Source organism: Quercus robur, chromosome 5 (assembly GCF_932294415.1).
Source record: "Quercus robur chromosome 5, dhQueRobu3.1, whole genome shotgun sequence".
In the NCBI taxonomy this organism is placed as follows: domain Eukaryota; kingdom Viridiplantae; phylum Streptophyta; class Magnoliopsida; order Fagales; family Fagaceae; genus Quercus; species Quercus robur.
The window spans coordinates 84,593,684-84,616,847 of NC_065538.1; the positions used below are offsets into that span (position 1 = coordinate 84,593,684).

The 23,164-nt window shown below is 32.7% G+C and overlaps 2 protein-coding genes and 1 long non-coding RNA gene across 3 annotated transcripts; all 3 read right to left on the minus strand.

Moving 5' to 3' along the window:
• Nucleotides 1–459: 459 nt before the first annotated feature.
• LOC126727491 (coniferyl alcohol acyltransferase-like) lies at nt 460–3,078 on the minus strand. Its single transcript, XM_050433169.1, has 2 exons — nt 2,565–3,078; nt 460–1,543 (listed from the first exon to the last, which is right to left on the minus strand). Exons 1-2 carry the CDS (start codon nt 2,991–2,993, stop codon nt 560–562), a joined length of 1,413 nt encoding a protein of 470 aa, XP_050289126.1. The 5' UTR covers nt 2,994–3,078; the 3' UTR covers nt 460–559.
• An 8,422-nt stretch (nt 3,079–11,500) lies between these two features.
• On the minus strand, nt 11,501–12,642 carry LOC126727495 (uncharacterized). The gene is made up of 2 exons (XR_007656254.1): nt 12,286–12,642; nt 11,501–11,702 (listed from the first exon to the last, which is right to left on the minus strand). It is a non-coding gene; the product is annotated as an uncharacterized LOC126727495 (long non-coding RNA).
• Nucleotides 12,643–19,443: 6,801 nt separating this feature from the next.
• LOC126727490 (coniferyl alcohol acyltransferase-like) lies at nt 19,444–22,268 on the minus strand. Its single transcript, XM_050433168.1, has 2 exons — nt 21,503–22,268; nt 19,444–20,585 (listed from the first exon to the last, which is right to left on the minus strand). The coding sequence occupies exons 1-2, from the start codon at nt 21,935–21,937 to the stop codon at nt 19,602–19,604; spliced, it is 1,419 nt and encodes a 472-aa protein (XP_050289125.1). The 5' UTR covers nt 21,938–22,268; the 3' UTR covers nt 19,444–19,601.
• Between the last annotated feature and the right edge of the window lie 896 nt (nt 22,269–23,164).

Here is a 23,164-nt window from a genome sequence, read left to right on the forward strand (position 1 = left end):
AAGCTCTTGGACACCATCCCCTTTTAAGCGGTTTTCTGAGGTGAGTTCTATCCGTGGATTTTTAGCATACGTGTGCTGCACATGACAAAAATTAATGTCATCTTTTTATATGTTATTAAAGGAACCCATGGCTCCAAACATGTTTGAAGTCAAATATTGTCCGTAAAAATATTACAATTTCACCACTTATAAATCTATATTAGCCAATTTATCAACTTATAAATCTATATTAGCCAACTTATCAAAATTCACATGGGCTATACTTGAGGTTATCCTTGCTATTAAAAAGAAGCAGGAACTTGATATTAAAAAAAAAAAAAAAGACTTATTCATATCTAAAACAGCCTCTTACAGATGAACATAATATAACATTCATGGTCTTTTTTTTTATTATCATTTAGGTTGGTTTTTATTCATAATCATATATTTTTTATTCATATTCATAATCATATATAGTTGTTATATATTGTTACATATGAATGCATAAATTTATTCTAAATCAATACATGACACGTTTGCATAATATAATATAAGATAACTAGTGACCATGATCAAACAGTCACATTTTTGATCTAACGAGAGGTTCTTGTTCAAATTCATTTAAGTATCCCAAAGTCAAAGGCCTAAACATATGACCAGCTTCACGTTCGATCAATTCCAATTCCTCTTTTAAGATGTACATGTACACGACCCAATCACCATTTCCAGAAGGGCTTTGCATTGGCACCACAAACCCAGCATCTCCACCCCATGGGAAATAGCATGACACACATGTTGGTCTTCCCCATCCAAACTGCACCTTTGATAATGGAAGCCTCAAAAGAGATGAAACCACAAGAGCAGGACCTTCTTTGCTCCCATAGGCATATATCTTTGGCAAACTGGGAACTGAACGATGAGCCGCCGCCCAATCTAACAAACCCAAGAAATGCTCAGACGTGATTGCACTTTCCACAATTCCATGAACTTCATTTGCTACCCAACTCAATGGTTTGTCAATAAGATCATCTACGGTCTTGCTTCCATAGGGAAGGGACCACAAATTTCCAAAGTAAGAAGCCAATATCTTTGTTTTCTCTTCGTCTCCACGGCCAATTCTTGTCCTTCCATCAACAAGAAAGCCCAGTTTGGATATATTTTTGTCAGCCGTACCACGTTTGGCAATAATTTTCCATAGGAGTTCACTGAAACACTCAACTTTAGTCCTTTTGCATTCATTGGTGCTGGCTAGTGATTGGATTTGGTTGATAATGTTGGCTTTGACAATGTACGCACGGCTAACAAAGTTATTGCCGCCCAGGTTTGGCTCTTTGGTTGGGTGGAACGATGTGATGGGGCTGTACAAGTTTTCAAGCGAAGAATCAAAGGAACCGTGGTTTCGAGGATTGAGCAATGATCGGCAGAATGTTGGTAGTGAAGAGAAAGGTTTAGATTGAGCAATCTCAGCCCATGAGATAAGAAACATGCCGGCTGAGTATCCGTCCATTATTTTATGGCCAAAAGTGCATGCCACCATAAGTCCACCACATTTGAACCCAGTAGCCTACAAAGAGGTTTCATGGCATAAGTTTAGGCTGTTTAGCAAAAGACTAACCAAAAAAATAGGGGGAAAACCCTATAATCAACAGTATACCCCTTTAGTTGTGACTTTTCATCCTCAAAAGTTTTTTCTTTGTCATTTAATCTTTACGTTTTAACATTCTTGTCAAGATTGGTTATTCCATCGATAAACAAAACTGTCAGTTTTTACATATGTAATACGACGCGTCATTTTATTGAACTTAATAATAATTTTATGGACATAAATGTATAAGATAAAAAAAAAGAAAAAAGAAAAAAAAAAGATGATAGACTTGACATATCTATTAAAGTTTAGGAACTAAAATGATAAAAATAAAAAATAAAATAAATAAAAAACTTTGAGGACAAAAATGACAATTTATCCAACTTAAATGGTGTAATTTGGATTTAACAAAAAAATAAAAATAAAAATAAAATCTACCATGTATTTTTTATAATCTAAAATAATTTTGAGTTCCTCTAAGTTTTAGATTAATGTCATTTGATCTATTAACGGTAAGTGGTTCCTAAGGTATTATGATGATATTCATGACATCCTAGTTCCAAAATATCTTACTAACATTTTGGAGTTGCCTTCAAGAGATTTTTCTTTACAATAACTTGGTCTGTGTGAGATGCGGGAGGAGGAGGGGTGGGGGAGACTTCCACCCAAGGAAATAGTTATATACTCAAATAAATTTAGATACTATCATTCGTAATATATATATATATATATATATATATATATATATGTATGTATGTATAAATTTTTTTAAAAAAAAATTGTTTCAAAACAAAGTTACTATATATATATATATATTAAATAATTTTTTTTTTTTAATTCATTCAAAACAAAGTTGCTTTAATTTTTAGTTTCCTGCAACCTGCAAGCACAAACATTAGTTACAGTAGAAAAAACTACTACCATATGATCAGAAAAGGTCAAATAATTAATGTATTTTAGGATAGCCTCAAATCTCCAAGGCCAGTGTTCTTCTACAAACCTGAACAGCCAGCATGCCATTCTTCTTCTTGGGTACAAGTTTGCAGCCAATGGTCTCATCAGCTCTATACAAGTTGAGGTTTTGAAGTTCTATATCTGCAAAACCTTCAATGAAGTCTACCCCACGGTTGCTGCAAAGAATCTCAGGTTCACCCACAGAGTTTGGAACTATCTCACCAGCAAGAGCGTAGTATGGAACCAAAGCTTTGGCCAAGGCCTTCTTTAGAACTTCAACCTTTGACACAAATGTCCAGTTGTCTCCACAGGTTGGCTTCGTATAACAAAAGTAGAGACTAAAATCCAATGGAGGCACAAGACACATGTCTAGATTAGATAGTGGTAACCAATGCTCTTGATTTGGAAATTGTGCTGCCATCACCACCTCTTTCTTGCTCACAGTCACCGTGAAGTCTCTTATCTCTGTATGCATATCTATGATAATGTGTGCTATTGTGTGTGAGAGAGAAAGCAAGAGAGTTCGTGTAAATGAGAATATGCTTGATATGATTACAAGGGAAATGGGAACAAGAGTGAATTTATAGGTGCAAGAAGAAGAGTTGGGGTGATGTGAGAGTGCATGAAGCATGATGCAATTTTAACCAATAGACTTAGGAGAGTAATTTTAATTTTTTGAATTTTTTTCATTTATAAAAATTATTTTAAATTTATATATTACTTTAACTAAGTTTCAAGTTTTAACAATAAAACATTAGCAAGAAACTGTAACCTACTTATTTGCCTTCAATTTATTGACTTTAAAGTGACATATTAACAATTAAACTGGCTTATTTAGAATAAGATAATTCATTTTTTAAATTTTCTGTTTATATTACCAGTAAATAAACGGTTCAAAAGCATACTTAAGAAAGTTGGGAGGTATTCTTTGTTTGTTTGTGTGCGCACTACTATCCCCACCTACGGTAGAACACATATGTGGATAGTGGACTACCGCTTAGTTTGTTTCAATGAAAAATATTGTGCAAAGCTAGTTTTTCATATTTTTCAGTGTTTGGTAGCATAAAAAAAATTAGTCAAAAGAAAACTATCTTTACTCAACATAAAAGATATGGTTTATTTTTAGAAATTGTTTTCCACTTTTTTTTTTTTTTGAAAACAATTTTATCTCACAACAAGCTAAACAAGAAAAGTTAAGAGACTATTTTTCAACTTATTTAAGATTGCTAGCAAACATATGAAAATGGGACAGTTTTATAGAAAATGTTTTTTCGCAAAAAATCTCATTTTCTAAATAACATCATTACTGAAACAAACAAAGCATACAGTTCTATGAAGAATTGATAGAACACATGTTTTGGGGTGTGTTCAGAGTTTCAAATTTTATGAGAAATTTATGTTATTATTATAATTTCTTATTTTGGTATAATAGTCAAAAATTTTATAACTTTACTATTGGTTGATATCTTTTTGTGTTTCCAATAGTTTGTGTTTCCAATAGAAATATCTAGTATTCAAATATCTCATTACTCATTGTAACAATCCATTTAGCAAAAACCTATAAAGTATAATATGATTAACATTAGAAAATTACTAAAAGGTTAACTATTCAAAATATTTAGACAAACAATCATTCTATGCATAAAAGAATATAATCAAGTAACCAATCATAAACTAAATTATTTTATATAATATATGTCTTTATCAAATTAAGAATGATTTATCATAGTTTATATTTCATGTAGAATGTATTAAAAAAAATTTAGATGAGTTATTATAATTTACAAGATATATATATATATATATATCTAATATGGGAGAGCTTGGGACAAAACCTTTGGTCCCAATGTGACTCCGCTGTTGGGTGCGTGTATTAAGGATGCTTTTGTTTGTCATATCACATCAGTCCAATGAATACATGTAAGCAATGAAATGTGAGTATTTATTTTGGGTGGACCATGGACCTCATATCACTGGTACATGCACCTCATATCACTAATACATGCACCTCATATCACTAATACATGCACCATGTGTGTACTAAAGATGCACCTGATCATATCACTAATACATGCACCTCATATCACTAATACATGCACCATGTGTGTACTAAAGATGCACCTCATATCACTAATACATGCACCATGTGTGTACTAAAGGTGCTTTGGTTTGCAAAGTTGATGAAAGCACCATGTGTGTACTAAAGATGCACCTGGTCATATCACTAATACATGCACCTCATATCACTAATACATGCACCATGTGTGTACTAAAGGTGCTTTGGTTTGCAAAGTTGATGAAAGCTACCTTCACATGATGCTAGGTACGCAAGCAAAAAAGAGTAGAGTAGAAGGGTACCTTTTGCAATATGGATCCATATTGCATGTGATGTCTTGTTTGGCTTTAGCACCACCAATGTAGCACAATTTTTGTAGTTTGTGGTGCTAAAAATAGCACTTTAGCAATTTAACATCACAAATACTAATGCTCTCAACGGCAGAGCTTTGAAAAATTTCAAGGTCAATTTTGTCTCAGTTCATTTGGGAGAAGTGAATATACAAAGTACGCTATTACTCCCTAAATATAAATTCATGAGCAATTTTAGTCTTTAAAATGTTATATCAAAGTTTATTTGAAAAAAGAAAAAAACACTTACGATATTAGTTTCTTTTAGAGATTCAAACCAATAAAACAAATGTTTAAAAATAATAAAGAAGAAAGACTTTGAATAAATAAAAATAGAAAAAATTATTATTATGTTTCAAAATTGAGAAAAAAAGCACAAATATTTTTAATTTATTTTCTTTATGTATTTTTATGACATTTATCTCATCATATGTAATGCACATAACTAACTTAAAGTGAGTTACGTTGTTATTAGAGATTCAAACCAATAAAACAAATGTTTAAAAATAACAAAGAAGAAAGACTTTTAATAAATAAAAAATAGAAAAAATAATTATTATGTTTCAAAATTGAGAAAAAAGCACAAATATTTTTAATTTATTTTCTTTATGTATTTTTATGATATTTATCTCATCATATGTAATGCATATAACTAACTTAAAGTGAGTTACGTTGTGCTACCACCACCACCTCTTTCTTGCTCACAGTCACCATGAAGTCTCTTATCTTTGTATGCATATCCATGATAATGTGTGCTATTGTGTGTGTGAGTGAGAGAGAGAGAGAGCAAGAGAGTGCGTGTAAATGAAAATTGCTTGATATGTTTACAAGGGAAATGGGAACAAGAGTGAATTTATAGGTGCAAGAAGAGTTGGGGTGGTGTGAGAGTGCATGAAGCATGATGCAATTTTTTTTTTTTTGAGAAATGTAAGTAAACTTATACACACACACGGGGAGTGGGGGTGCCAGGTTCAATATCAGCATGATGCAATTTTAACCAACAAACTTGGGATAGTAATTTTAATTTTTTGAATTTTTATTTATTTATAAAAATTATTTTAAATTTATATATTACTTTAACTAAGTTTCACGTTTCAACAATAAAAAATTAGCGAGAAATTGTAACCTGCTTATTTGCCTTCAATTTATTGACTTTAAAGTGACATATTAACAATTAAACTGGCTTATTTAGAATAAGATAATTTATTTTTTAAATTTAGAGTTTATATTACAAGTAAATAAACTGTTCAAAAGCATACTTAGGAAAGTTGGGAGGTATTCTTTGTTTGTTTATGTGCGAGCACTACTATCCCTACCTACGGTAGAACACATATATGGGTAGTGGATTACCGCTCTATTTGTTTCAGTGAAAAACATTGTGCAAAGATAATTTTCCATATTTTCCAATGTTTGGTAGCATCAGAAAAAATGAGTCTAAAGAAAATTATCTTTACTCAACATAAAAATATGGTTTATTTTTAGAGATTGTTTTCCACATTTTTTTTTTAAAAACAATTCTATCTCACAGCAAGTTAAACAAGGAAAGTTGAGATGTTATTTTTCAACTTATTTAAGATTGCTAGCAAACATATGAAAATGGGACAGTTTTATAGAAAATGTTATTTTGCAAAATAACTCATTTTCTAAAAAATATCATTGCTAAAACAAACAAAGCGTACAACTCTATGAAGAATTGATAGAACACATGTTTTGAGGTGTGTTCAGAGTTTCAAATTTTATGAGAAATTTATGTTATTATTATAATTTCTTATTTTGGTATAATAGTCAAAAACTTTATAACTCTACTATTGGTTGATATCTTTTTGTGTTTTCAATAGAAATATCTAGTATTTAAATCTCTCATTACTCATTGTAACTATCCATTTAGCAAAAACCTATTAAGTATAATATGATTAAGATTAGAAAATTACTAATAGGTTAACTATTCAAAATATTTAGACAAACAATCATTCTATGCATAAAAGAATATAATAAAGTATCCAATCATAAACTAAATTATTTTATATATTATATGTCTCTTTATCAAATTAAGAATGATTTATTATAGTTTATATTTCATGTAGAATGTATTAAAAAAAAAATTAGATGAGTTATTATAATTTACAAGAATTATATATATATATATATATATATATATATATATATATATATATATATATATATATATTGGGAGAGCTTGGGACAAAACCTTTGGTCCCAATGTGGCTCCGCTGTTGGACGCGTGTATTAAGGATGCTTTTGTTTGTCATATCACGTCAGTCCAGTGAATACATGTAAGCAATGAAATGTGAGTATTTATTTTGGGTGGACTATGCACCTCATATCACTAATACATGCACCATGTGTGTACTAAAGATGCTTTGGTTTGCAAAGTTGATGAAAGCTACCTTCACATGATGCTAGGTACGCAAGCAAAAAAGAGTGGAGTAGAAGGGTACCTTTTGCAATAATTTTCCAAATTGCATATGATGTCTTGTTTGGCTTTAGCACCACCAATGTAGCACAATTTTTGTAGTTTGTGGTGCTAAAAAAAGCATTTTAGCAATTTAACATCACAAATACTAATGCTCTTAATGGCAGAGTTTTGAAAAATTTCAAGGTCAATTTTGTCTCAGTTCATTTGGGAGAAGTGAATATACAAAATAAGCTATTACTCCCTAAATATAAATTCATGAGTGATTTTAGTCTTTAAAATGTTATATCAAAGTTTATTTGAAAAGAAAAAAACACTTACTATATTAGTTTCTTTTAGAGATTCAAACCAATAAAACAAATGTTTAAAAATAATAAAGAAGAAAGACTTTTAATAAATAAAAAATAGAAAAAATTATTATTATGTTTCAAAATTGAGAAAAAAGCACAAATATTTTTAATTTATTTTCTTTATGTATTTTTATGATATTTATCTCATCATATGTAATTCAGATAACTAACTTCAAGTGAGTTACGTTGTGTTGCCACGACCACCTCTTTCTTGCTCACAGTCACCATGAAGTCTCTTATCTCTGTATGCATATCGATGATAATGTGTGCTATTGAGAGAGAGAGAGAGAGAGAGTAAATGAAAATTGCTTGTTATGTTTACAAGGGAAATGGGAGCAAGAGTGAATTTATAGGTGCAAGAAGAAGAGTTGCAAGAAGAAGAGTTGTGGTGGTGTGAGAGTGCATGAAGCATAATGCAATTTTAACTAGTAGACTCAGGATAGCAATTTTAATATTTTGATTTATTTATAGAGTATTTTAAAATTTATAAATTACTTTAACTAACTTTCAAGTTTCAACAAATAAACCATTAGCAAGAAATTGTGACCAACTTTTTTGCAATCAATTTATTTACTATAAAGTTTTAAGTGACATATTAATAATTAAATTGGCTTATTTAGAATAAGATAATTTATTGTTTAAAGTTATAGTTTATATTGCAAGTAAATAAATTGTTCAAAAGCATACTTGGGAGAGTTGGGAGGTATTCTTTGTTTGTTTGTGCTTCATCATGGTCCTCCTCGGCCTTTCAAACTCAACTCTAGTGGCCTTTCTCTTGTCTCTCGAGGAGCAGTTGTTACTTAGACTCCTAGGGCGAGGCGTAACCTTCAGTTTTCCTAATCTACCAAGTACTTAGGTTGCCTGGATTGGGCTGGGCCTAATCTGATGAACAGTTGGGCCCAATTATACCTCGGGTAGATCTTGTTGATGGTTCCTTCTCTTCGAGCTTCCTTTCCCCCCACAGTGACAATTATATCACACCACGCCAATAAATAGATCATGATAGATTGTATCCTAAGTTAAATTATAGTTGACCATCTATAGGAATAATTCTATATATATATATATATATATATTGGCAATGAAGAGAGGATACAATGAGGAGATGGGAGGAAGATGGGATGAGAGGAAGTAGGAAACAGAGAGAACAAAAAAAGTTATAGTAGCAGTTGGTATTCAAGAGGGAGTTTCTCTCTCTTCAATAAAATAAATTATTTTACACTATTCATGTCCGTGCATTGCACACTTTTTCTATATAAAAAATACTCATACCAAACAGCCAATTTTATGTTTTTAGTTTTAAAAGAATGTTACAAAAATATGTTACTCAACACATTTTTTTTGTATTATGAGTACTCAAAAGACGTGTTTTAGTACACTTTATAAATCACAATTTGTACGTTGTTTTGAAAACCAAAACTAAAATACTCTTACCGAACGGTTCCTAAATGATTCAACGCTATGATTTTGAGTGCTCCTCACTTAAAAGATAAAACAAGAGAGGAAAAAACCCAAGAATAAACTGGATAAGAACAGAAAGGATTGTTGAAAGCAGTAAATTGTAAAAAGATTTCCCTAGTAACCTTATCAGAAAGCATTAAAAATATTATATTAAATAAAATAGCAATAATTCTGAAAGAGTGAGAAATAATATAGCGATTAAATTAGATCATCTGATCTAATGCTTAGAGCATTCTCATTAAGAGTGTCAAATGCCAAATATTTGGCATTTGACACTCAAAACTCTAAAAAACAACCTTTATCAAAAGTTTTAAATGTTAAAATTTTTGCAATTAATGAACAGTGCGGTCTCAAATTTGAGACCGCACTGTTCACCTATTGTAAAACTTAAATTATTTTTTTAATTCAGATGGGGCCCATTTCTTTTCTTCTTATTATTTTTCTTTCTCTTTCCTATCACTTCTCTCCTTCCTCTTCTCTCTTCTCTGTACCATGGTTCGGCGTGGTCCGATGGTCAGGGTCGTGGTCTGATGGGTTTGAGTCCGATTGGATGGTTCGATGGTCGTGGGTGGTGGCGGTGATGATTCGTGGTCGGCGATTGTGGTCTGATGGGCATGGGTCGTGGGTCCAATGGTCCAATGGTCATGGTGGAGGTTCGGCGATGGAGGTTTCTTCTTCTTCTTCTTCTTCTTTTTTTTTTTTTTTTTTTTTGCTGTGGTTTGTGGTCGTGGTTTTGGTTCGGCATGGGTCGTGGGTCACCGATCCTGGGTTTATGTGTGTGTGATGGGTTTTGGTTCCTGTGGGTTTTGGTTTGGTGTGATGGGTCTGCTAGTGGGTTTGCTAGTTGTTTTTGTGGTGGTTGGGTGGTGGTTGGTTGTGATTTTGGTGGATGGTTGTGGTTATGCTTTGGTTTTTTTCTTTTTTTGTTCTTCCTACAGGGGGTTGCAGCGATGGTGGGTGGATATGGCCAACGGCGGCGCTGGGTTGTGAAAGAGAGACATAGAGGACAGAGAGTCAGCGAAAGAGACTGGAAAAATAAAAAAGAATAAAAAATGATAAAGAAAGAATATTTAAATGAAGTGTTAAAAAAAATAGAAGTTTTGATGGAAAGGATGTTGTAAAGTGGTGTGTTATATGTTATAAAAATGGGTTTTGAGATGGTAAATGTTAAATTTTTTGCAATCCTTGATAAGAATGCTCTTATATATTACCATTAGATCAGATGCTCTAATTCTTATGTAGTGATGTTATGAGTAATTTAAGCTAGGGAGACATTAGTAAAACCCTTTAAAAAAAATAGTGTCAGTGTGAATTAATTAAAAGATCTTGTTTTCTTGAGAAAGCAACTTCTGTACCAATGAATTTGAACTAGAACTATCAAATCAATCCTAATTAAACAAAACGGAAAAGAAGAAACAATTAAAAAGTATTTAGATAAATCTGCAGACACAAAAGTGGATTTTTTTTTCCTTTTCTGAACAACATGTGGGAAGTGTTTGGTTGCACTTTCTTCAACCTGTTTTATGTCATTGAAATTGGAAGCAACAAGAATAGGATTATTTTTTCTTTGATACGATGTTACATGATTTCTTAATCTCATAATATCAGATAGTTTATAAAAAAATTAAAAAAAAAAAACTCATAATATAAGATAAAATATTGATTTCCAATGAACTGAAGTACAACTCCAAAGATATTATATCAAAGTTTTATCCTTTAGGCCCTTAATAATTGTATTAAGAAAACAATAAAAACATTTTAGGTCTTGAATCCAAACACAAGGATAAAAAAATATTGATTTCTTTATTTGGAAAATGTGGCTAACTAGAGAAACTGGAATAATAGCTAGCTGTAAAAACCATAGTTGAAATAATAGTAGTTTGGACAATTTCTTTCAAAGATTTTGGCCAAAATCATATTAACATTGAAAAAATATCTAAATTCCAAGAATGGGATTTCTTAGGGTAAACTCTCCCAAGAACTCTAAGATTGTAGTTCTTTGAGAGAATCGTTGCACAAATCACAAAGGACAACTCCGAGTAGATTCCTCCTGCCTTCCAAGAAGAAAAATGAGATATAAGTTCAACAAGATAGAAGTTTCAGAATACAAACTTTTCCCCACATGATCTTTGCAAGGTTAATATTAGAGTAAACTTTGTAACACAAGCAGAAGGATGATCATTTCTCTATATGGAAAGTGCCTGAAATACTAAGGGTAGATGATATTATTAAACACTATGAACTATGGAGTTGTTTAAATCAATAACAACTAACCATTTCTGATTTGCTGTAAAAATGTTGTGGACGTAGCACCTTTCATTCAAAAATCACTTAAAATGTAGGAAGCATCCCATTTAGACTTCCATTAGAAAGATAAGCAATATATTGCAATAGACTAATGCAGGTTACATTATTACAAGAGCAATAAAATGCAAAAACCAAAATGGTCCAAGTTTAAGCATCACAAACCCCACGAACAAAAACTGTAGAACCCAATCCACAAATCAATCTTCTGGCGTGTCCGAATGGAGGGCTGACAAGAAGAAGATAAGAATATCTTATCAGAAAATTTAGTGGAATAGGGCAGCAGATAAATTAATATCAAGAATTTAAATGGGATCAAATGTGAAGTCACTAGAGCAATTGATTGGCATTAAACAGCCACTAAGAGAGGCCTCCTTGACCGAACGAAACAAGGCTTAGATGTTGCATATAATTTTCAAATTTACCTTGATCCTCTTAAGTGTGCTAATGTACCTATTTACACAATAATCTAGCTAACACTTGGAAGACGAGTTATAAAAAAGCTACAAATTAACCAGCCAACCAAGTTGTCATTACTCATGCAATCCTATCCCTAATCCCTATCAACATTTTCATATGAGTAACAGGAAAAGCACCATTTACTAGCTCAAAGGTATATAAAAATAATAATAATTAAAAAAAAAAAAAAGAGTTTCTAAACAAAATTGCTTAATTTTTAGTTTCCTGCATCCTGCAAGCACAAACATTAGTTACAGTAGAAAAAAAATACTACCATATGATCAGATAAGATCAAATAATTAATGTCTTCTAGGATAGTCTCAAATCTCCAAGGCCAGTGTTCTTTTACAAACCTGAACAGCCATCATGATGCCATTCTTCTTCCTCGGTACTAGTTTGCAACCAATGGTCTCATCAGCTCTATACAAGTTGAGGTTTTGAAGTTCTATATCTGCAAAACCTTCAATGAAGTCTACCCCACGGTTATTGCAAAGAATCTCAGGTTTACCCATGGAGTTTGGAACTATCTCACCAGCAAGAGCGTAGTATGTAACCAAAGCTTCTGCTAAGGCCTTCTTTAAAACCTCAACCTTTTGACACAAATGTCCAGTTGTCTCCACAAGTTGGCTTCGTATAACAAAAGAAGAGACTAAAATCCAATGGAAGCCCAAGACACGTCTAGATTAGATAGTGGTAGCCAATGCTCTTGATTTGGAAATTGTGCTTGTTAGGGGATAATCATCTTGGGAGCTTTCTTAAATATTTAATATAACATATAAAGACATATTTTAATCCAAAATAACTAAACCCAATGGGTATAAGCTTAATTATGTTATATTAACCATTCATTCTTCTCATCTTTATTTAATGTGGGACTTCACTCACACGTGTAACCCAACAATCTCCCCATCACGTGTGATTTTTTGCATTATGAGTACTCCAAAAACGTGTTTTAGTACACTTTTTAAATCACAATTATCACATTGTTTTGAAAACCAAAACTGCAATATTCTTACCAAATGGGTCCTGAATGATTCAACGCTATGCTTTTGAGTGCTCCTCACTTAAAAGTTAAAACAAGAGAGGAAAAAACCCAAGAGAGGAAAAAACCCAAGAAAAAACTGGATAAGAACAGTAAGGATTATTGAAAGTAGTAAAGAGTAAAAAGATTTCCCTAGTAACGTTATCAGAAAGCATTAAAAATATTATATTAAATAAAATAGCAATAATTTTGAAAGAGTGAAAAATAATATACCGATTAAATTAGATTATCTGATCTAATGCATATATAAGCATTAGATCAGATGCTTTTATGCTTGTATAGTGATGTTTAACCATATGAGTAATTTAAGCTAGTGAAACATTAGTAAAACATTAGTGTGAAATAATTAAAAGATCTTGTTTTCTTGAAAGCAACTTCTGTGTTAATGAATTTGAACTAGAGTCTAGAACTATCAAATCCCAATTAATGAAAAACAGAAAAGAAAACACAATTAAAGAAAAATGGATTTGGATTTTGGATAAATTTGCAGACACAAAAGTGGATTATATATATATACATACACACTAGTGTTATGCCCATGCAATGCATAGTTTAATTAAGAATCATATGTAACTTAAACAAAAGTTAACAACAATTTAGTTTTTGTATTTATCTAAAAAATTGAAAGAGATGTATACCATAAAAATCAAGTTGTTAACATTAATTATAGTTTTTTGTTTTTTTTTTTTTTTGTTTCTGTTATACCGTAAAAATCATGTTGTTTGATATTTATCCAACTTAATTTTTATGGTATTGGATTTTAATTTTAATTTCTTCTTGATATACCGTATTTAAAAAAGGTAGTTTGATATACAATATTTAAATTCTATCTTTTTTTTCTTTTACGTATTTTTATCTCTCTTTTTTATTTAAATTCTATCCTTTTTTATATATAGGTTATAGGGTCAATTTTTGGGGCCCAGGCCCAGCAGGTAAGTGATTCTGGCCCAAGGAACCCTAGACAATGAATTTGTAGAGAGCGGGTTACAGAACTAGGTCCTTACGAAGTGAATGTTAGTTAATTTTGGGCCATGCAACGATTGAACGTAAGAATATCTCCTTCATGTCCACTGAATACCCGGTCTGAGGAGACGTGTGGATGCACTTCTGTTCCAGATCAAAGGCTATGGTCTTTCTCTCTCTCTTCTGTTCTTTCTTTCCTTTTTTGCCGATCCCTTCTTTATGGGGATTCCCTTCTCTTATATAGCCTCCTTAAAGTCATCAGAGCCTTACACATGTTGGTCATCTAGACTTTCACTTGAGTGCCCGTCCCATCGGACATCTCCCCTACCTTTCTGTGAGTTGTAGTGGCCAAGGTAACACTGTTCGCTTGTCCTCTCCACATTAATGCGGCCAGAAAAGTAGCTTCCCTACATTTAATGCGGCAGCTGTAATCTCTCCCTTGACATCCTATACTCTCTCCCTTCTCCCGGGCTTGTGAGGCTCATCCTTGCTACCAATATTCGTTGGAGTGATTCCTTATCGTTGGTAGGGTGCATGTTTGGTCCATATTTGGTATGTCTGAGGAGACATTCCTCCTCGGACCACCTTTTAAATAAGATTGGGCTCATAAGAGTTGGGCCGGAAGTCCTCTTGGCGCCCCACTTTCTCCTCGGACGCGGCTGGACTCTGTATGGGGCCCAAGGCCCATTGTTTGATTTGAGAACTTTACCCCTACATGTATCAACATACGTTTTCTCAATTTTTTTAAGTTCCTTTTTTTTGGATAAATATGATATCTTTTTCCTAATAATCAATTAACAAAAGAAAGTAGTATTTAATTTACAACTATAACAGTTATGTCTATTTAAAATGTTATTAACAAAGCCTAAAATCAATAGGATAGAATTACCTATGTAGGGGTAAAGTTCCCAAATCAAACAATGGGCATTGGGCCCCATACAGAGTCCGCCACGTCCGAGGAGAATGTGGGGCGCCAAGAAGACTTCCGGCCCAACTCTTATGAGCCCAATCTTATTTAAAAGGTGGTCCGAGGAGGAATGTCTCCTCGGACATGCCAAATATGGACCAAACATGCACCCTACCAACAATAAGGAATCACTCCAACGAATATTGGTAGCAAGGACGAGCCTCACAAGCCCGGGAGAAGGGAGAGAGTATAGGATGTCAAGGGAGAGATTACAGCAGCCGCATTAAATGTAGGGAAGCTACTTTTCTGGCCGCATTAATGTGGAGAGGACAGGCGAACAGTGTTACCTTGGCCACTACAACTCACAGAAAGGTAGGGGAGATGTCCGATAGTACGGGCACTCAAGTGAAGGCCCAGATGAGCAACAAGTGTAAGGCTCTAATGACTTTAAGGAGGCTATATAAGAGAAGGGAATCCCCATGAAAAAGGGATCGGCAAAAAAGGAAAGAAAGAACAGAAGAGAGAGAGAAAGACCATAGCCTTTGATCTGGAACAGAAGTGCACCCACACGTCTCCTCGGACCAGGTATTCAGTGGACATGAAGGAGATATTCTTACGTTCAATCATTGCATGGCCCAAAGTTAACTAACATTCACTTCGTTAGGGCCTAGTTCTGTAACCCGCTCTCTACAAATTCATTGTCTAGGGTTCCTTGGGCCAGAATCACCTACCTGCTGGGCCTGGACCCCAAAAATTGACCCTACAATTGGCACCGTCTGTGGGGAGAACTTGTGCCTCGACAAGTGAAACTGTTAGAAATGGAAGGATCAGGTCCGCGCCAAACCGGACACGCAGACTCCCAACGACAAGACAACTTTTTGAACCTCGAACAGGAGAAAGATCAAGATAAGCAGCGAGAGGGTAGTGTGAATACCTCCCACACGAGCAGAAGCCGCTCGAAAGGGAAAGGTCACGCATCCCATAAGCGAAACGATCACAAGGCTTTACAGCAAGAAATCGATGACTTGAAGAAGAAGTTACGCCGAGCGCAACGAAAACGTCCTTCACCAAGTAAGTTCCTCCTGCCTTCCAAGAAGAAAAATGAGATATAAGTTGAACAAGTTAGAATTTTTGGAATACAAACTTTTCCCCACATGATCATTGCAAGGTTAATATTTTAGAGTAAACTTTGTAACACAAGCAAAAGGAATTAATATGGACAGACCACGAATGAGTCAATCTTCTTCTATTTTTTTCTGTTTTTTTTTTTTTTCTTTTTCGTTCTTTAAAATTTTTTTTTTTTTTCTATTTTAATTATAGTACTATAGATGGAATTTTAAATATGAACTTTAAGGTATGTTTGGTGCACCTCCCATGAGATTGGTTGAAATCTCTTAGAGCATCCACATTGTTGGTCCTAAAAAATTTAACTTTTAACAATTCAAAAAACTACTTTATCTATTTTAACAACACATTTTACAATACACCTAACATCAAAGGTTCTATTTTTTTTAGCAATTTCTTTAAATATTCTTTTTTTTTTCTTTATTTTACCTCTCTCTCTTTCTCTCCCTATGAAGTGTGAACAACTACTGTGAATTGCCACACCCACAACCCCCACCAACAAAAACTAACAAACCCCTACCCATCACCTCCCTATGAACAACCACCACCGCCCTACCACCCACTCCCTGTGAACAAACAATAAACACATACCCACTGCCACCCACACCCACATTGTGTAAAGATAGTTTTTTGTATTTTCCAGTGTTTGGTAGTATCAGAAAAAATGAGTCAAAAGGAAAACTATATTTACTCAACATAAAAAAATATATTTTATTTTTAGAGATTATTTTCCGCTACTTTTTTTTTTCTTGGAAAACAATTCTATCTCACAACAAGCTAAACAAGGGAAGATGAGAGACAATTTTCAACACATTTAAGATTGTTACCAAACATATGAAAATGGGACAGTTTTATAGAAAAAGTTCTTTGCAAAATAACTCATATTCTAGAAAACATCATTGCTTAAACAAACAAAGTGTACAGCTATATGAAGAATTGATAGAACACATGTTTTGGGTGTGTTCAGAGTTTCAAATTTTATGAGAAATTTATGTTATTATTATAATTCTTATTTTGGTATAATAATCAAAAACTTTATAACTCTATTGGTTGATACATTTTTGTGTTTCTAATAGAAATATCTAGTATTCAAATCTCTCATTACTCATTGTAACTATCCAATTAACAAAAACCTATTAAGTATAATATGATTAAGATTAGAAAATTACTAATAGGCTAACTATTCAAAATATTTAGACAAACAATCATTCTATGCATAAAAGAATATAATCAAGTAACCAATCATAAACTAAATTATTTTATATATTATATGTCTTTATCAAATTAAGAATGATTTATTATATTTTATATTTCAAGTAGAATGTATAAAAAAATTTAGATGAGTTATTATAATTTACAAGATTTAAATATATATATATATATATATATATATTTATAATGGGAGAGCTTGGGACAAAACCTTTGGTCCCAATGTGGCTCCGCCATTAAATGTGTGTATTAATGATACTTTTGTTTGTCAAATCACATCAGTCTAATGAACACACATAAGCAATGACATGTGAGTATTTATTTTGGATGGACCATGGACCTCATATCACTCGTACATGCACCCATGTTTGTACTAAAGATGCTTTGGTCTGCCAAGTTGATGAAAGCTACCTTCACATGGTGCTAGGTACACAAGCAAAATAGAGTAGAGTAGAAGAATACCTTATGCAATAATTTTTTAAATTGCATATGATGTCTTGTTTGGCTTTAGCACCACCAATGTAGCACAGTTTTGTAGTTTGTAGTGCTAAAAATAGCATTTTAACAATTTAACACCACAAATACTAATGCTCTTAATGGCAGAGCTTTGAAAAATTTTCAAGATCAATTTTGTCTTTTTAATTTTGGGTGTATGTGATGTGTTTTTTTAACATACGTCAATTTTTAATTGGGCCTAGAAACACCAACTAGACGTTGAGTTAGTACTCCTTAAACAAGATATACTTTCTTGTCGTGTGGGAAGTTAAAGTGAGATTTCCCTTGTAGTTTTATGTTTTTTAATTTTGTTGAATTACGATTTTAACCTCATTTTTTTATTTTTTAGGAATAAGACTATCTAATTAGATTAAGGGTATTTTTGTTATTTTTTTGAAGTGATAAATAACTTTTTAAATCATCTTAATATATGGTGGTATATTAGAATAATGATGCCTAAATTTGTGTTTATATAGCTCAACATTATGAGGTCAAGTAAAACAAAAGAAGTGTTTTAACTTTTAATGTCTAAAGCGGGTTAAATGGGTCCAGACCACGATTATTGGGGAAGTTTGTACCTTGTTATTACCAAAAGGATGAGTGGAGTAGAGGGTTTGAATGGAAATATATAGCAATATACATGTAGCCTTGTTCATTTGGGAGAAGTGAATATCTAAAATACACTATTAGTCCCTAAATATAAATTCATGAGCGATTTTAGTCTTTAAAATGTTATATCAAATTTTATTTGGAAAAAAAAATTACTTTATTAATTTCTTTTAGAGATTCAAACCACTCAAATAAATGTTTAAAAATAATAAAGAAGAAAGACGTTTAATAAAAAAAAATAGAAAAAATTATTATTATGTTTCAAAATTGAGAAAAAAGAACAAATATTTTTTAATTTATTTTCTTTATGTATTTTTATGATATTTATCTCATCATATGTAATGCAGATAACTAACTTAAAGTGAGTTAAGTTGTTACGATCCTAGTGTCCTCCATGAATTAAGTATAAGTATAATCATTTGTTAATAAACTCTGGGCACCCTCTTCCCTTGCAAGCCGGTTTTCAAGGGTGAGTTCTACCCATGGGTTTAACATTTGTTATCAGTGCCAACCACTATGTCGAGTAATCGGACGTAACTCATTGAGAATAGGATCAAATGAGTTACGACTTTGTGGTCGGATTTTGAAAGGGGCAACCGAAAGGCTAAATTAAAATAACTGATAGGTGAGTGGAACCAACCAAAAGTGAAAGGGCTACCATTAGGTCAGTATCGCTAGAGTGAGCCGTCGTGGACGTCAGCTATGGAGTGTGGTGGTATGTTATGATCCTAGTATCCTACATGAATTAAGTATAAGTTTAACCATATATTAATAAGCTCTTAGACACCATCCCCTTATAAATTGGTTTTCAATGGTGAGTTCTATCCATGGATTTTTAGCATATGTGTGTTGCACATGACTAAAATTAATGTCATCTTTTTATATGTTATTGGAGGAGCTCATGGCTCCAAACATGTTTGAAGTTAAATATTGTTAGTAAAAATATTACAATTTCACTGCTTATAAATCTATATTAGCCAACTTATCAAAATTCACATAGGCTATACTTGAGGTTATCCTTGCTATTAAAAAGAAGTGGGAACTTGATATTAAAAAAAAAAAGACTTATTCATATCTAAAAAAGAAGTGGGAACTTGATATATATATATATAAAAGAAGAAAAAAAAAGACTTATTCATATCTAAAAGAGCCTCTAACAGATGAACATAATATAACATTCATGGTCTTTTTTTTTTATTATCATTTAGGTTGGTTTTTATTCCTAATCATATATAGTTGTATAAATGCATAAACTTATTCTAAATCAATACCTGACACGTTTGCATAATATACTATAACTAGTGAACATGATCAAACAGTCACATTTTTGATCTAACGAGAGGTTCTTGTTCAAATTCATTGAAGTATCCCAAAGTCAAAGGCCTAAACATATGACCAGCTTCACGTTCGATCAATTCCAATTCCTCTTTCAAGATGTACATGTACACGACCCAATCGCCATTTCCAGAAGGGCTTTGAATTGGCAGCACATACCCAGCATCTCCACCCCATGGGAAATAGCATGACACACATGTTGGTCTTCCCCATCCAAACTGCACCTTTGAAAATGGAAGCCTCAAAAGAGATGAAACCACAAGAGCTGGACCTTCTCTGCTCCCATAGGCATATATCTTTGGCAAACTGGGAACTGAACGATGAGCCGCCGCCCAATCTAACAAACCCAAGAAATGCTCAGACGTCATTGCACTTTCCCCAATTCCATGAACTTCATTTGCTACCCAACTCAATGGTTTGTCAATAAGATCATCTACGGTCTTGCTTCCATAAGGAAGGGACCACAGGTTTCCAAAGTAAGAAGCCAACATCTTTGTTTTCTCTTCGTCTCCACGGCCAATTCTTGTCCTTCCATCAACAAGAAGGCCCAGTTTGGATATATTTTTGTCAGCCGTACCACGTTTGGCAATAATTTTCCATAGGAATGCACTGAAACACTCAACTTTAGTCCTTTTGCATTCATTGGTGCTTGCTAGTGATTGGATTTGGTTTATAATGTTGGCTTTGACAATGTACGTGCGGCTAACAAAGTTATTGCCACCCAGGTTTGGCTCTTTGATTGAGTGGAACGATGTGATAGGGATGTACAAGTTTTCAAGCGAAGAATCAAAGGAACCGGGGATTCGAGGATTGAGCAATGATCGGCAGAATGTTGGTAGTGAAGAGAGAGGTTTAGATTGAGCAATCTCGGCCCATGAGATAACAAACATGCTGGCCGAATATCCGTCCATTATTTTATGGCCAAAAGTGCATGCCACCATAAGTCCACCACATTTGAACTCAGTAGCCTACAAGTAGGTTTCATGGCATTAGTTTAGCAAAAGACTAACCAAAAAAATAGGGGGAAAACCCTACAATCAACAGTATACCCATTTAGTTGTGACTTTTCATCCTTAAAGTTTTTTCTTTGTCATTTAATTTTTACATTTTAATATTCTTGTCAAGATTGATTATTCCATCAATAAATAAAATTCAGTTTTTACATATGTAATACGACTCATTTTATTGAACTTAATAATAATTTTATGGACATAAATGTATAAGATGATAGACTTGACATATCTATTAAAGTTTAGGAACTAAAATGATAAAAAAATAATAATAATAAATTTTTGGGGACAAAAATGACAATTTATCCAACTTAAATGGTGTAATTTGGATTTAACCCAAAAAAAAAAAACTTACAACGTATTTTTTATAATCTAAAATACTTTCGAGTTCCTCTAAGTTTTAGATTAATATCATTTGATCTATCAGCGGTAAGTGTTTCCTAAAGTATTATGATGATATTCATGAGATCCTAATTTCAAAACATCTTACTAACATTTCGAGGTTGTCCTCAAGCAATTTTTCTTTGTAATAACTTGCTGAGAGTGAGACGCAGGAGGAGGAGGTGGGAGAGACTTCCACCCAAGTAAATAGTTATACTCAAATAAATTTAGATACTCTTGTTCGCAATATATATATATATATAAAACTTTAAAAAAAAAAAAATTTGTTTCAAAACAAAGTTGCTATATATATATATATTTTTAAATAAAATTTATTCAAAACAAAGTTGCTTTAATTTTTAGTTTCCTGCATCCTGCAAGCACAAACATTAGTTACAGTAGAAAAAACTACTACCATATGATCAGAAAATATCAAATAATTAATGTATTCTAGGATAGCCTCAAATCTCCAGGGCCAGTGTTCTTCTACAAACCTGAACAGCCAGCATGCCATTCTTCTTCTTGGGTCCAAGTTTGCAGCCAATGGTCTCATCAGCTCTATACAAGTTGAGGTTTTGAAGTTCTATATCTGCAAAACCTTCAATGAAGTCTACCCCACGGTTGTTGCAAAGAATCTCAGGTTCACCCACAGAGTTTGGAACTATCTCGCCAGCAAGAGCGTAGTATGGAACCAAAGCTTTTGCCAATGCCTTCTTTAGAACTTCAACCTTTGACACAAATGTCCAGTTGTCTCCACAGGTTGGCTTCGTATAACAAAAGTAGAGAGTAAAATCCAATGGAGGCACAAGACACATGTCTAGATTAGATAGTGGTAACCAATGCTCTTGATTTGGAAATTCTGCTGCCACCACCACCTCTTTCTTGATCACAGTCACCATGAAGTCTCTTCTCTTTGTATGCATATCCATGATAATGTGCCCGTTTGTTTGCAATTTCAGAAGTCAAAAAACGCTTTTTGAAACCCAAAAAAATGGTTAGATTTTAAAAGCAACTTTAGCTAAAAGCTGCGTTTTGAAATTCTGAAGGAAGAGGACTGTGGGCCTGTGGCAGTGGGCAGCTCTTTGGGATCTTTTGTAAAAACTAATAGGTTTTATCAATATTACCGTTGGAGACAGTGTTAAATTACCAAGTTGACTACTGTACTGCTACAAAAGTCCTCCATGTGCTGCTACCAGAACAAGCCTTTCCGTACTGTTGTAAAGGTTCTTTCCGTACTGCTCTGCTACAGAACTCACCTTAATTGATAAGGGTGATTAAGTATGGGAGAATATAAAGGTGGAAGAAGATAAGGGTGAAAGGAAACATGCGGTTGAAAAAAAAAAAAAAAAAAAAGAAGTAAAAAAGATAAATAAATAAAAGTAAAAGGTAGAGTGGCATACGTGTCCATGCAAGGAAATTTATAAAATAAAAATTACGACTGTATTAGGACACAATAAATTATCATATAAGTTTCAAAACAGTTGAGGTGGCCTGTTTGGTGTGCAACTTCTAACCTCCGTTTTCACATTTTTAACAATTTTACATATATTTCAATATACTTTTTCACCTACACGTATATCAAAAACACTCAAACAACATTACTCAAACTCCTTTACCAAACAAACCCTTTTCTTTTATTAGACTAGGATTGACCACAACTAAAAACAAATTGTATTATGAAAATATTATCACATTTTATTGTATCTTTGGACTTTTTAAATTAGTGCTATTTTCTTCAGAAAAAAAAAAGTGTTATTGACACAATATTTTTATAACAATCTCATAATAAATTTTACACAGTAAGTTGTTATTGGTTCTCATTTGGACCTATTAGTGACATCATTATTTTTTTATCTATTATTAACAGCTTGTCATATAGACTTTATTGTGAAATTTTTGTAAAAATGTTGTGTCCATAACTTACATTAAGAGAGATAATTAAAACAAAGAATTCTCTTATATATATATATATATATATATATATATATATATATATATATATATATATATATATTGTCATTTTTGGTAATTTACAACTCAAACCTCCACTTTTATAAATGCTAGCCAAATACTCAGCTTTTTCAAAAAACATTTTTAACAATTTTTACTAAACACTCAGTTTTTTTCAAAAAGCCCAATTTCATACCGCACTTTTT

Coding starts and splice junctions, on each gene's coding strand:
- LOC126727491 (XM_050433169.1), bottom strand. CDS start 2,993: ATGCATACAGAGATAAGAGACTTCACGGTGACTGTGAGCAAGAAAGAG. Junction 1,544..2,564: donor ATGGCATGCTGGCTGTTCAG/GTTTGTAGAAGA, acceptor ACCTCTTTGTAG/GCTACTGGGTTCAAATGTGG.
- LOC126727490 (XM_050433168.1), bottom strand. CDS start 21,937: ATGGATATGCATACAAAGAGAAGAGACTTCATGGTGACTGTGATCAAG. Junction 20,586..21,502: donor ATGGCATGCTGGCTGTTCAG/GTTTGTAGAAGA, acceptor ACCTACTTGTAG/GCTACTGAGTTCAAATGTGG.